This window comes from Cydia fagiglandana, chromosome 9, assembly GCF_963556715.1.
Source record: "Cydia fagiglandana chromosome 9, ilCydFagi1.1, whole genome shotgun sequence".
Classification (NCBI taxonomy): Eukaryota; Metazoa; Arthropoda; class Insecta; order Lepidoptera; family Tortricidae; genus Cydia; species Cydia fagiglandana.
This window is the reverse complement of record NC_085940.1, coordinates 11,340,249-11,354,575: the sequence shown is the minus strand read 5'-3', so window position 1 is coordinate 11,354,575 and position 14,327 is coordinate 11,340,249. Positions and strand designations below refer to the sequence as shown.

The 14,327-nt window shown below is 43.1% G+C and overlaps 1 protein-coding gene across 1 annotated transcript in view; it reads left to right on the top strand.

Annotated features, from left to right (window-relative positions):
• Positions 1-14,327, top strand: part of LOC134667398 (uncharacterized) — a 35,789-nt gene that overhangs the window by 13,871 nt on the left and 7,591 nt on the right. Inside the window, exons 4-7 of the mRNA XM_063524800.1 lie at positions 644-755; positions 8,659-8,789; positions 10,846-10,980; positions 12,818-13,052. Coding sequence (XP_063380870.1) covers positions 644-755; positions 8,659-8,789; positions 10,846-10,980; positions 12,818-13,052 — 613 coding nt within the window. The remainder of the gene's footprint in view (positions 1-643; positions 756-8,658; positions 8,790-10,845; positions 10,981-12,817; positions 13,053-14,327) is intronic.

Sequence of the window (14,327 nt, the reverse complement as noted above, 5' to 3'; positions counted from 1 at the left end):
CCTTTTGGCGGGAACAGACGGCTGTGGCCGTCATCGGAAAGTCTTGCCAAGGACGCCAACGACGGCTACAGCCGACAGTTCCGCCAATGCAATTGGGACTTACGCGGGACTCCGTAAGGTTCAATTTCGCTTAAATAATCGCGATCGCCTGGCGTCAGGGGCACGTCATATTCCTTCGCCGCCTGGTGCTCAAAAGGTTAATAAACTAAAGTAGGTAATCTATGATTAGCCTACACAATGTCACTTTAATTCTCCATAGAACTTCATTCTAGTTTGCATAATTATGGGCACAGAATAAATAATAATACAAGGTACAGAAATTCACTCTTTAACAAAACGGGTCTGTTACGATCAGGACAGATATGGCCGCAAGGTGGCGACAGCGGCACGCGTGGCTAGCCATCAAAATTGGTGTGGAACGGATGTACTTTTAGCTACCTGTAGCAAAGCGACGAAATCGCGGAGTGAGCCACGCCTGATATGGGGCTGATATTTTTGACTACTACAAATGCCTGTCACGTAAATTTCCATATGTTCATTGTAACTATTTTTTTCTGCCATAATGCTGCATTGCGTAACGTTATCAAAATATGGAAGTCGCATGTGTATTTTTTTTTTAAATGTTCACTGTCTATTTCCACAGGACGACCCAGAGGAGACGCAGTCGGCGAGATCGGCGCAGTCGTCGCCGCAGCCGCGACAAGAAGGAGACGGCGATAAGGACACTCTCTGGCAAGCCCTTAACAGACAAAATGGTTTGTAGCATTCATAGTGTTGAACCAGAGGAGAGGTAATACGCGAGACCGGCCAGTCGTCGCCGCAGCCGCGACCAGAGGGAGACGGCGACATGGACACTCTCTGGCAAGCCCTTAACAGACAAAATGGTTTGTAGCATTCATAGTGTTGAACCAGAGGAGAGGTAATACGCGAGACCGGCCAGTCGTCGCCGCAGCCGCGACCAGAGGGAGACGGCGACATGGACACTCTCTGGCAAGCCCTTAACAGACAAAATGGTTTGTAGCATTCATAGTGTTGAACCAGAGGAGAGGTAATACGCGAGACCGGCCAGTCGTCGCCGCAGCTGCGACCAGAGGGAGACGGCGACATGGACACTCTCTGACAAGCCCTTAGCCGACAAAATGGTATGTTGCATTCATAGTGTCGAACCAGAGGAGAGGTGATACGCGAGACCGGCCAGTCGTCGCCGCAGCCGCGGCCAGAGGGAGACGGCAACAAGGACACTATGGCAAGCCCTTAACAGACAAAATGGTATGTTGCATTCATAGTGTCGAACCAGAGGAGAGGTAATACGCGAGACCGGCCAGTCGTCGCCGCAGCCGCGGCCAGAGGGAGACGGCGACATGGACACTCTCTGACAAGCCCTTAGCCGACAAAATGGTATGTTGCATTCATAGTGTCGAACCAGAGGAGAGGTGATACGCGAGACCGGCCAGTCGTCGCCGCAGCCGCGGCCAGAGGGACACGGCAACAAGGACACTATGGCAAGCCCTTAACAGACAAAATGGTATGTTGCATTCATAGTGTCGAACCAGAGGAGAGGTAATACGCGAGACCGGCCAGTCGTCGCCGCAGCCGCGGCCAGAGGGAGACGGCAACAAGGACACTATGGCAAGCCCTTAACAGATAAAATGGTATGTTCCATTCGGGTGCGCCAAAGTTCATATAAAATTGCAAATTCGATTATTGAAACTCCGAAAATGTATCTCATATAATTTTACATCCTAATGATCATTATACATTTTCATTTTAAACAATACTCATTGGAACTTCGAATTCATTATATTTATAATGTCATTCTACATAAATATCTCTATTACTAAAATTTATGCATATATTATTACTCGACATATCGATTTCAACATATTTGATTTTATTTATAGCAGCATGCACCTGCAATAGTAAATTCTATATAAGAAAAAAAAAGACAAAAATAAACAGAAAAGTAGGTCAAGTCAGGTTAAAATCCTGCCAGAAAGGTGGGTTAGGTTAGGTTAGAACTGCGACCATCACAGAACCGAAATGCTGCCAGAAAGGTGGGTTAGGTTAGATTAGAACTGTGACCCTCACAGAACCGAAATGCTGACAGAAAGGTGGGTTAGGTTAGGTTAGAACTGCGACCCTCACAGAACCGAAATGCTGCCAGAAAGGTGGGTTAGGTTAGGTTAGAACTGTGACCCTCACAGAACCGAAATGCTGCCAGACAGGTGGGTTAGGTTAGGTTAGAACTGCGACCCTCACAGAACCGAAATGCTGCCAGAATGGTGGGTTAGGTTAGGTTAGAACAGCGACCCTCACGGAACCGAAATGTTGCCAGACAGGTGGGTTAGGTTAGGTTAGAACTGCGACCCTCACAGAACCGAAATGCTGCCAGAATGGTGGGTTAGGTTAGGTTAGAACTGCGACCCTTACAGAACCGAAATGTTGCCAGAATGGTGGGTTAGGTTAGGTTAGAACTGCGACCCTCACAGAACCGAAATGCTGCCAGAAAGGTGGGTTAGGTTAGGTTAGAACTGCGAACTTCACAGAACCGAAATCCCGTGACCCTCACAGTGAGCGAGCGTAGCGAGAGCAAATGCTCCCCCGCCTTAGTCTTCGAGAAATTTTTAAAAATAACATTATGGGCACAGATACATTCTCAGTGACAACATTATGAGTTAAAAAAAACGGAATATGTATCGTTATGAATAATGTAGATAGTAGTACAAAAAAGTATTAAAAAAATATATGAGAAACAATTTTCGGAGAAATGATTATTATGACTACAAAGCGGTATTATTAGAAATATTCGAATAATAAATTGTATATGAGCCAATATGGACCCGTCAATTCTACCAGCAAACATAAGAAAACAACTCAAAATTTGCATTTGTTTACTTTGCCTCACATGTGGATAAAATGCAACTTTGCTATCAGTTTTGAAGTGCAAAGTAAACCTTTCCGAGCTGGAGTGGTGAAAAATATATTCCTCCGAAACGAATCCCTCCTCCAATGAATGAAGTTTCATTAGCTAAGGTGGCGCAATAAAAAGTCCTCGTCGTTGCCGGCCATTCAATATCTTACAAGTTGCTATCGAAAAAAGCCTCTAAATACTCATTGTAGCTCCATATCAACTCTACGGACAGCATTCGAATCATGTTTTCATAGATATTGTTTTTGGCTAACCTAGTGTTCTAAACTCGAGTTCTTTTCAAGTTGTTAGAGACCCGAGTCTCTTGTAGAGACTTGAGTCTTTTTCTGAGAACTCTCGATTTTTTTTTACAAACAATTTCGAAATGCATTGGGTTTTTATGTAAATTTGTGCTCAAATCATAAAATGATTCATTTATTTACTGTTATTTAGGAAAAACCTATAAAATTGTTCACGGAGTTTTTATTCGGGGGCTCGAGTCGTTTTGAGTTGCTCTTAAAAAAGACTCCACAAAGGACTCGACTCGGGACTTAAAGACAGAAGTTTTTTAAGCGCAGAGTCGCGTAAAAACTAGCTGAGGTCTTCAAATTAAGACTCAAAGACCTCGAGTTCCTACCAACACTAGGCTAACCATGATTTCAAGTGGAGACCTGGCTTGCTAACTTGTAATCGATTTATGGTTGATGACCTAGTTTGATATGATCGACGTTCGATTGTTGCGGGGGTGTTATAACCTATCAAGCCTTAGTGTCGTTACGGCAGTACGACAGCAAGGGACCAACTTGGCTTGGACCAAGTAGACGTTGCAAATTCTTGAAAAGATTAGGTAATGATGCGACTATAATATTGCGTACACGCTAATGGTGTTAAGGCGCGGTGTGTAGTAAAATGCGCTTTTTTGTAACCATATTTACAGACTTTTACAAGGATTTTAAGCATGATTTTCTAGTATGTATAACTTTAGTCCTTGAACTACGTTATTGCTTGTCAGAAACACAACGGCTCATTATTTTCTCGATAGAATCTTAAGTTGAAAACATGCTTAAAGCTGTCTTTTGATCCATATTTTAGAAGTACTACGACGAAAATGGATATGAAACTTACCTCATTCGATAGCTTTTAAGTAAATCTTCGTTATTACTGGTCCTTTTATCGATACGTTAATCTTTTCATTCATAATTTTATGAATTCAACTTTTGCCTACTAAATTACACCCTACGCGGCAATACCTTGCGCCCATTCCCCGCGCCAGTACGCCCGTGGCCACTGCCAGCGTCGGACCTATGCTAGTTTACTGGACGTTTCATAAAATGGGTAACCACTGTATAAATATGCAAATATGTGTTACACACAATGTTTTTCAACATACTTACGAAGAAAAGCAAAATAATTCTTAATTATTGTGACATTTCAGACATTCGCCCGTCATATTGTCAATTTATAACAAGTTGGGAAGCAAAGGCACACACCCATCTAACCAATCCGGAATTCAGTCACGATTGATAAATTGTGTAAACATATTTTATTAAAGGCTATTAAATTAATCAAATTGAATCATTTTTAAACATATGTGTACGGGATTCAAATACCTATGTGGGAGTGTTTAGTGTATGGTGGTAACCATTTCACCGCTTTTAGTTTCCGAGTTACCTACATGCGTTTTAAGGGAAGTGGTCGACAAATGCCTAAAAAAGGTAGAAGTACTAGTGCTCGACGCTGCACTAGTATTTGACAAGGTATAGTGTGTAGCTTTCAAATAGAGCTCGACGGCTAATCCTATTGTCTATTGTTAAGTAAAACCGCTCGTGCCACGTGCCACAACCACCTGCATAAAAAATACGTACTTCGGTTACTGAGTGCCGGCAAGTCGAACGCTACAGAACCAGTTTAAAATGTGTCATCGAGATGCGTAACAAAGGCGCGTTATCGGAGAGCGCACCTACACTGGTTTTTTGAGCGTTGGCCTAGTCCGCGCTCAGGCACAAACAGATAGGAACAGAAGTCAATCACATGTATGTACTTTACTTTTCATACCTACGCTCGCTCGGCGGTCGCTCTAGGGTTGCGATTGTTGCGAACTATGACTTATGCACAAAAAACTATTGTGGTAGTGGCATTCGTATCTATCGTATCGTATCTCGTATCTAGTTGTTTGATTTCTTGTTGAGGATGAAACGGGAAGAATGGAAATATAAATTAGTAATAACATTAATAACTCAAATAGGTATTTTAATTTTAATGTCATTGTTATATTACAAACAGAAAATATCCTGCGATGATTTCGAGATAGGCGAAATGCACGATTATTATAATTTAAAGTATAATAAATACGCATTCTCATGTACAATGTAATAAATTCCCATTCGTATTCTCGCTGAAACCCCTGGTAGCTTAAAAAACGACACTTCACCGTTTAATGTTGAATTTTAACAACCGTCCACTGTACAGTTATAATAACTTTTTGTTTTCTTTCTCCATTATTGCACAAGAATGTTCACAGACGCGTGTCTCAAGCGGATGGCACTCGCGCTCGCAGTGGTCCCAACCGGTCCGAGATATCGTGTCCGTGAGCAGTGTCTATGTGTGCGTTGCTCGAGCGCGCTTTGTATGTAGATTGATTTCTGTACTATCTGTTTTGTGGCTCAGGTGCCAAATAAAATAATTAAGACCCTTTTTTGCAGGTAAGTAGCACGTGCGGTTTTACTTAGGGGCTATTCATAAATTACGTCATTTCAAATGGACAGCCCCTTAACAATAGACAATAGGATTAGCCGTTGAGCTCTATTTGAAAGCTACACACTATAATTTATGTCAAAGTAATATAGGTTAAATTTGAACGGCGACGATCTTTCTGTAGTCAAATTTAGTTCTTGTCACTTTGACATAAAGTGCCCGTGTCGAATACTAGTGCAGCGTTGAGCACTAGTACTTCTACCTTATTTCCGCCAAGTCCGTACCGTGCGATATGGGAAATTTATTCCAAAAAATACTGTTTTTATATACCACACTGGTGGCAAGCAAGCATACGACCCACATTCACCATAGGCTATGGACGCCTGCAGCTACGGGGATGTGACACATCATGCCAAATGTGGATTGATTTTATATAAAATTAAAGTCCTAATATATAAAATAAGCTTTCATATGTAATAGTTACTGATTTTTAAAAAGCGCTTTTCAATTAAAAGACATGTCAAGATCGGTTACCTTCTTTCAAGTACTTTCTAATGCTTAAAATAAACGAACTACAGTATTCTTCCTTATTTACAATACCTACTTGCCCGAAATTGACTTCTAGAATTAGACCAATTCTGCGACGATTTTGATTGCACACGCAGTGCAAGTGTTAATCATAATTTCATAAAGGTTTGTCGTTCAAAATAACACTTGCACTGCGTGTGCAATCAAAATCCTTGCAGAATTTTCTTGGTCTAACTCTATTATATTTTTAAGGTAAGTAAGTACCAATTTCTGTCTCATAATAATTGGGTGTAATTTGATTAGGTTCTTAGTTTGTCGGGGTATACTCTCATATTGTATATAATTTCATTAAATACTCATTAAAATACGAATTTGTTAATAAACCTTATTCGATATTAATTGCCGGAAAAAATCCCGGAACTGACAAATCAGAATATTCAGAATACCGATGGCGCCAGAATAAGGATGTAGACGTGCTGCGCGGGAATGGTGCGGCGGGGCGCGCGGGGCGCCCGCCCGCCTGTTCTACCACGCGTCTGCTTCACCCCCTCGGAAACGTAAAACTCAACTATAAGAGCGCCTTAATTAAAAACATCCACCAATATATGAAGCAATAGGAACGCAAGCTCTAATGAAAATGTACGCACGCAGCGTTCTTTAGAACAGATTGAAATTCATGAAAATAAAGTAATGCATATTAATTCAAGGTATTTAAAATGTGACCTTTCGTGACTGTTATATGCCCTTACTCATATGACTTGTATGTCAACGAATTGAAGAAATAAAAGAAGTACATCACAAGCCATGTGATGACATTGATGCCATGTGATGGCTTGTGATGTAATGTCATAATTATAGGTAGTTATGCTAACGTAAACAAAGTAGGTTTGTTCTTTGGGTCCTTCGGACTGGATATCTCTTTATTTACCTATTTTTCCGGTCCTTATCCAATTATTAAGAAATCTATTTTTTAATTTTGAGTCAATTCTTACAAATAACTAACGCACCCGTCTAATCCATCGCTTTACTCTAAGACTCGGTAAGACACTCGACAAAGTCACGTGTAAATACTTCATCCGCGAAAGCACGCCTCCTTGCTACTCGTACCCGTAATAACTAGGGATGTACCGACTAGTCGCCGACTAGTCGGGAAAGCCGACTATCCGGCCACATTTGTAGTCGGCGATTAGTCGGCGACTAGTCGGCAAAAATGGCCGATTAGTCGGCACTTTATTATTGAAAGAAAACAGAAAAAAAAGAAATCCACAGTCAATATTTACCATATGTTTTATGTCTATTTTACTAAAATACCTATTCAGGATGCAAATGAAACTTTTGTTCAAATTATTGACCGTTTGATCGTTATTGTCTGTTGGTGGGCTAGTAGTGTTAGTTTTCCTCTACAGGTCTATCTCAACTGATTATCTTGTAATTTCATGGGCAAGTTCTATAGTAAAATAATTTTATTATTAAGTTTTTGTTTTTTTTTAATAGTGGAGCCATGGGAATCTATTAAGTTATTGCAAAATTTAGAGATTTAGACAGGGCACGTTGCTCGTAAAGACGCTGACCACGGGGGATAGGTTCTTAACAGCCGACTACGTAGGGGAAATAGAGCGTTGGAAATACCTCCTACAAGCGGTAGTACTGACGGTCTGCTCAGGATGGCAAAATAAAAGAAAGGCAAAAATTTAACGAGGATTCTTGTGATAGGTGTTAGAGCCTGTAGAGAGCACCTTTTTGCCAAGCTAATATGATGAATAGCGCAACCAAATGAGCAAAACTATTGTTTTTCACCAGAACTTATGCGAAACTAATGATCTGGCCGACTAGCCGACTAGTCGGCCGACTAATCGGCCGTTCGAGCGCCGATTAGTCGGCTAGTCGGCTAGTCGGCCAAATCAATAGTCGGCACATCACTAGTAATAACCCGTAATAATAATGTTTAAAGAAATAAAGTTTTGAGGCCCGGGCATAAATAATAAGTCTTGGCCTCTAAAACAAAAGCAAGTTACTTGTCCTAATCCTGGAACGGAAGGGATTGCTTAAAACTGAAGCAGATCCACCTCTCACCAGCAATATCTGGGCCGAAGGACCGACCCACCCACGACACATTCGGAGAGTGAGTTCCCCGGCCTTATACTACGTAGCTTTATTTAAGTTTTCTTCTTCTTCCTCGCGTTATACCGGCATTTAGCCATGGCTCATGAGAGCCTGGGTTCCGCTTGACAACTAATCCCTGATTTGACGTAGACACTAGTTTTTACGAAAGCTACTGCCATCTGACCTTCCAACCCAGAGGGGAAACTAGGCCTTATTGGGATTAGTCCGGTTTCCTCACGATGTTTTTCTTTACCGAAAAGCGACTGGCAAATATCAAATGATACATAATATTTCGTACATAAGTTCCGAAAAACTCATTGGTACGAGCCGGGGTTTAAACCCGCGACCTCCGGATTGAAAGTCGCACATTCTTACCGCTAGGCCACTAGCTTTATTTGAGTTTTATCTAAATCGTTTGTTGACAGGCCGCGGTGGAGAAGCGACTCAGCTACTGAAACGGCTCATCAACAGCAAGCACCTCGGGATGACAGTGTCGCCTCTGCGGGCGTCCACCTCGCCCATGCCGCTGCCCGTGGCCAACGGCGCGCATTCACCGGTCAGTAACACGATGCATTTTAAGCTTAGAATAAATTTAAAAGTGGAAAATTTACTGTCTTGGGTGAGACTTGAACTCACGGCCTCTGGATCGATACTCCAGCGCGCTGCCATCTGAGCCATCAAGACCTCATCCCCAGCCAGCAAATCTTTCCACCATATTATAGGTCAAGGGGACCCTTAGCGACATCTACCGTAAGAGTGTTACACTTCTTAATCGATGCATTTTATCAATGTTATTGTTGCATCTCTTTCCCCGATATACCAAATGAAAGATTTTTTGCCGTTTTTCGCGTAGTGGTACGGAACTATGCGCGCGCGAGTCCGACTCGCAGTTGGCCGGTTTTTCATGCTGTGGATGACCCATTATTTCCTTATATCGGTGACACCAAGCATTGGTTATCGCTATTTTTTTATAAATCTGGCCAGACTCGCTATTCTGTCAGCGCAAGCTGAAATGTATAATGTGGATCTGCATTTTGGATGCTCAATTATCTATTTGGTCAACTCGCGAATGTATATATTATATAAATGCATTGTTTAAGTAAAACAATAATCAATAAACAAACGTGATATAACGACAACTTTCACTTATCGACATACATACATACTATTCCGTGCACTCTCAGATGTCGGTATACTTAAAACCTAACATTCACAATCAGAAACAACACTCAGGTATAAAAAAAAAGTATTTTCCTATTATCACAAAACCACTACCTAATATGTAAATGAAATCAGACATTTTCCTTTTTTGTTAAAATACAAAATTCACTCTATTTATTGAAAAATTTCACTACAAAGTAATAAGCACCACATCACTGACTGGGTTATTTAAATGACTAACTTGTACACCGCGGCCTCACGACGAGATGACAACATGAATTAGGTCTTTTATTGTCTCCACGTATCTTATGGTAATGGCCTTATACTCGAGTTTTCCTTGTAAGTCTTGTAACTATTGTTCGGTACTGCATGACTGACTAATCTCTTTCATCTTTTAAAACCTTCCTGACATTGAAAACAACATAATATTCTTTCCTCTTAACTACTTTATAGGTAGTTCGATACTTATGTAATTACTTAATGTTACATCGAAACTTGTTTTGTGACTAATGATGACGTTTTAACCAAGTAATTAAAAACGACCTTGCAGACGAACGCTTTTGATAAATATATAAAAAAAAGCAAAATGTTTATTTATTTAAGACTAAAGCAGGATAGATTGATCCCTGGGTTCCATTCCATGGCATACTTCTCGTGATATCATATGTGTAACGGCACTTTGATAGCGTTTCATGGTGACTCAGAATGAAATTGGCTTGAGACTTTGTTTTTATCCTTATCGGGTTATCGTTAATACGTTACTGACATGATAATTAGAATCATGTCCTTCCTCATAGGTTTTTTTCTATGTCGTCAACACATGAACACGTTGCGAAGAAAACATTATTTTTAATTTTTCATCTAAAGTAACGGATCAGACTACTTGTCAATATACTATTATCTAATAGTTCATCAAAAAAATAAAGTGCCAGAGGGCCTACCGCGAACCACGTTCGAGAAGGTAGAGATGTGTCTCTATTTGAAAAATAGTTCCAAGGTGGCAGATAGTTTTGGAGCGTTGTTTCATCCGTTACTATTGATGCTGACTGAATATTTAGGGCTGTAATACCTATAGGACGAGATGGCGCCATATGTCAAGTAATCATGGTTCATAGTAAAGATGCTCATAATCGAGTTCATGCTGCTCGATGATCCTTTCTCACAATCCTTGAAAATACCTTGTCAAACTTCGCTGATCCTTAATCAAAACGTCCCGTACTATTATAGAAAAGCCTGTCAATTTCTTTAAGTTCAAAGAGAAACTAAAGGGTTGGGCATACAGTGTTGTATGGAAATGGCGACAGACTTAAAGCATTCACTGCCAAGTGGCGTGGCCTAGGAACAAACTTGTATGACGGTGAACACACAAATGTGCGTCGGGGGCAGTGAATGGGTTTACAGACAACACTTTGTTGATAAGTAGAACATTGTCGAATAATGAGTTGTTTTAGAATGGCGAATGGCAGTCTCGAGCAGCGGGTCCAGCCGGCACGGCGCGCAGGAAGCAGAGCTTCCCGGCGCGCGCGCAGCCCGCCCCCGCGCCCGCGCACAACGACGCGCCGCACTGGCCGGCCGCGCCCGACAACGTGAGTATATTATTTTTCTCCAATATGCTCGGAAATGTTCACCTTACTGTAGCAAAAATACTACGGGAAGTTCTTCTTTAATGTCAAACTCTAATTAAAAAACATCAAACTATCGCTGTCCTGTTCTAGCGGACGGGAAGTAAAAAAACACTACAGTAATAACTTATTACTGTAGTGTTTTTTACTTTTTAATAATAAAAAACGCAAACGGCCAATTATTATTGCCGCGAGCCGCTTCTACACGACCCGATCAGCTATCATTTCACGTGTATGATCGTGCGAATACTGCTTAATAAAATCAAAGATAATTTTTATATTTTTTTTAAATCATCCGTGTTAGTAAAGCTTATATACTTTGTCAAAGGACTTTCTCATTTCAAACATAGACAAAGAGAATCATACTATCTTTGTCTTACACTAGTACTAGCACCCAAAAGAAAAGGATGGGTATAGTTTTCCTGGTTCTTACTGACTGAAAAGTTGGTTTGACCAACTATATTGCACAATTATATTGAATGAACGAATACTGAATGGCAGAATAAGTTTGTAACTTTAACTTTTAAAAATTAATTAAAGAGGGAAATTGTTTTTGACATTTTGGATGTGAAGGTTTGATTTGAGTGATGCTTGATGGTTAAATAATAATTATTTTAGCTTATTTCCTCGCATGTTTGGAGAAAAGCACTATATATGCCTCGGCAGGAATAGCAATTCGTGGATTCGTCTTCTTTGTCGGACTCCGCTTCGCGTCGTCCGACAAAATCGAAACTCATCCACGAATTGTCCTTTCCCGGCCTCTGCAATAATGTACTAATAGTTAACTCTTACATACGTTCAAATTGAAATAGTACATTATTGTCGAGGCTCGGAAGTAGCTACTTGCAGGCTGAGGATTCGTTTTAAACGGACGACCTTGGGAGTCCGTTTAATTGAATCCGAAGCCAGCAAGTAGCCTTCCAGCCGAGTCATATATAGTGCTTTTCTCAAAAATGGTGCAAGAAATATAAATATCATAGAAATATTTTACAAAACCAACGTTCTTGCGTATATATTTTCACAGAAGAAAGCCCTTGCCGCCTTTTTATTTTTTTTAATAAAAAAATAGAAGTGTATTTTTCTGCCGAAAATACGCCAACCTATTTGAGACAACTAAACAGTCGCGGTACTAATCATCTGTTTGGCTGTTTAATGGGCCTGTGCCTTCATTTGATATGGCCATTTCAACTTTTAAAAAGTTTGGAACTCGACAAATAATGGAATTTGTATGCGACATTGCAGTCCCAAAATCGAGACTGCAATGTTTTTTAACTTTTTAATTTTTGACTGACCATAAACTAAGCGCTTCGCAACCTATTTTTTAGACGGCAAAGTCGACTTTGCCGTCCATTTTTGAGAAATAGTTATTTGCGGTACAAGTGCGGAAAAGAGGAATTACTTATTCGCACTTGTATCGTACAACGTTTTACATTACATATGGCGCTTTAAACTTTTGACATATACACGAAAAGTGCTGTTTCTCGCACTAGTGCGGAAAAGTAGGAACACATTATTACGTATTGTAAAATATTGTGCCTCGAGCATAATTACCTGCATCTTTTAGTTTTCTTTTTCAACTGAATAAATCAGTCTTGCCATCCGAATGAATTATTTTTTATGAATTGACTGATTTATTGGAAAAGTAAAGGTACATCACGAGTAAAACTATAATTAAAATAAGACTATATAAATCTAAAATAAAACTATTAAATCTCAGAAAGGCCCCTGCGGAAACAGCATTTCCTCAATCAATTCTTTTTATTTCTATGCCTAGATTATTTATTCGTTATGAACATTCCAGCAAGAGGCATCGGACACGTCGACGGGGTCCCGGTCGGCGGCGCGCGTGGAGCTGTCGTGCAGCAACTGCGGCACGCACACCACCACGATATGGCGGCGCGACGCGCGCGGCGAGATGGTGTGCAACGCGTGCGGGCTCTACTACAAGCTGCACGGCGTGCCGCGCCCCACCGCCATGCGCCGCGACACCATACACACGCGCCGCCGCCGCCCCAGACACGACAAGCAGCGGAACAGTACGTACACACCTCACTAATACGAGATGGTGTGCAACGCGTGCGGGCTCTACTACAAGCTGCACGGCGTGCCGCGCCCCACCGCCATGCGCCGCGACACCATACACACGCGCCGCCGCCGCCCCAGACACGACAAGCAGCGGAACAGTACGTACACACCTCACTAATACGAGATGGTGTGCAACGCGTGCGGGCTCTACTACAAGCTGCACGGCGTGCCGCGCCCCACCGCCATGCGCCGCGACACCATACACACGCGCCGCCGCCGCCCCAGACACGACAAGCAGCGGAACAGTACGTACACACCTCACTAATACGAGATGGTGTGCAACGCGTGCGGGCTCTACTACAAGCTGCACGGCGTGCCGCGCCCCACCGCCATGCGCCGCGACACCATACACACGCGCCGCCGCCGCCCCAGACACGACAAGCAGCGGAACAGTACGTACACACCTCACTAATACGAGATGGTGTGCAACGCGTGCGGGCTCTACTACAAGCTGCACGGCGTGCCGCGCCCCACCGCCATGCGCCGCGACACCATACACACGCGCCGCCGCCGCCCCAGACACGACAAGCAGCGGAACAGTACGTACACACCTCACTAATACGAGATGGTGTGCAACGCGTGCGGGCTCTACTACAAGCTGCACGGCGTGCCGCGCCCCACCGCCATGCGCCGCGACACCATACACACGCGCCGCCGCCGCCCCAGACACGACAAGCAGCGGAACAGTACGTACACACCTCACTAATACGAGATGGTGTGCAACGCGTGCGGGCTCTACTACAAGCTGCACGGCGTGCCGCGCCCCACCGCCATGCGCCGCGACACCATACACACGCGCCGCCGCCGCCCCAGACACGACAAGCAGCGGAACAGTACGTACACACCTCACTAATACGAGATGGTGTGCAACGCGTGCGGGCTCTACTACAAGCTGCACGGCGTGCCGCGCCCCACCGCCATGCGCCGCGACACCATACACACGCGCCGCCGCCGCCCCAGACACGACAAGCAGCGGAACAGTACGTACACACCTCACTAATACGAGATGGTGTGCAACGCGTGCGGGCTCTACTACAAGCTGCACGGCGTGCCGCGCCCCACCGCCATGCGCCGCGACACCATACACACGCGCCGCCGCCGCCCCAGACACGACAAGCAGCGGAACAGTACGTACACACCTCACTAATACGAGATGGTGTGCAACGCGTGCGGGCTCTACTACAAGCTGCACGGCGTGCCGCGCCCCACCGCCATGCGCCGCGACA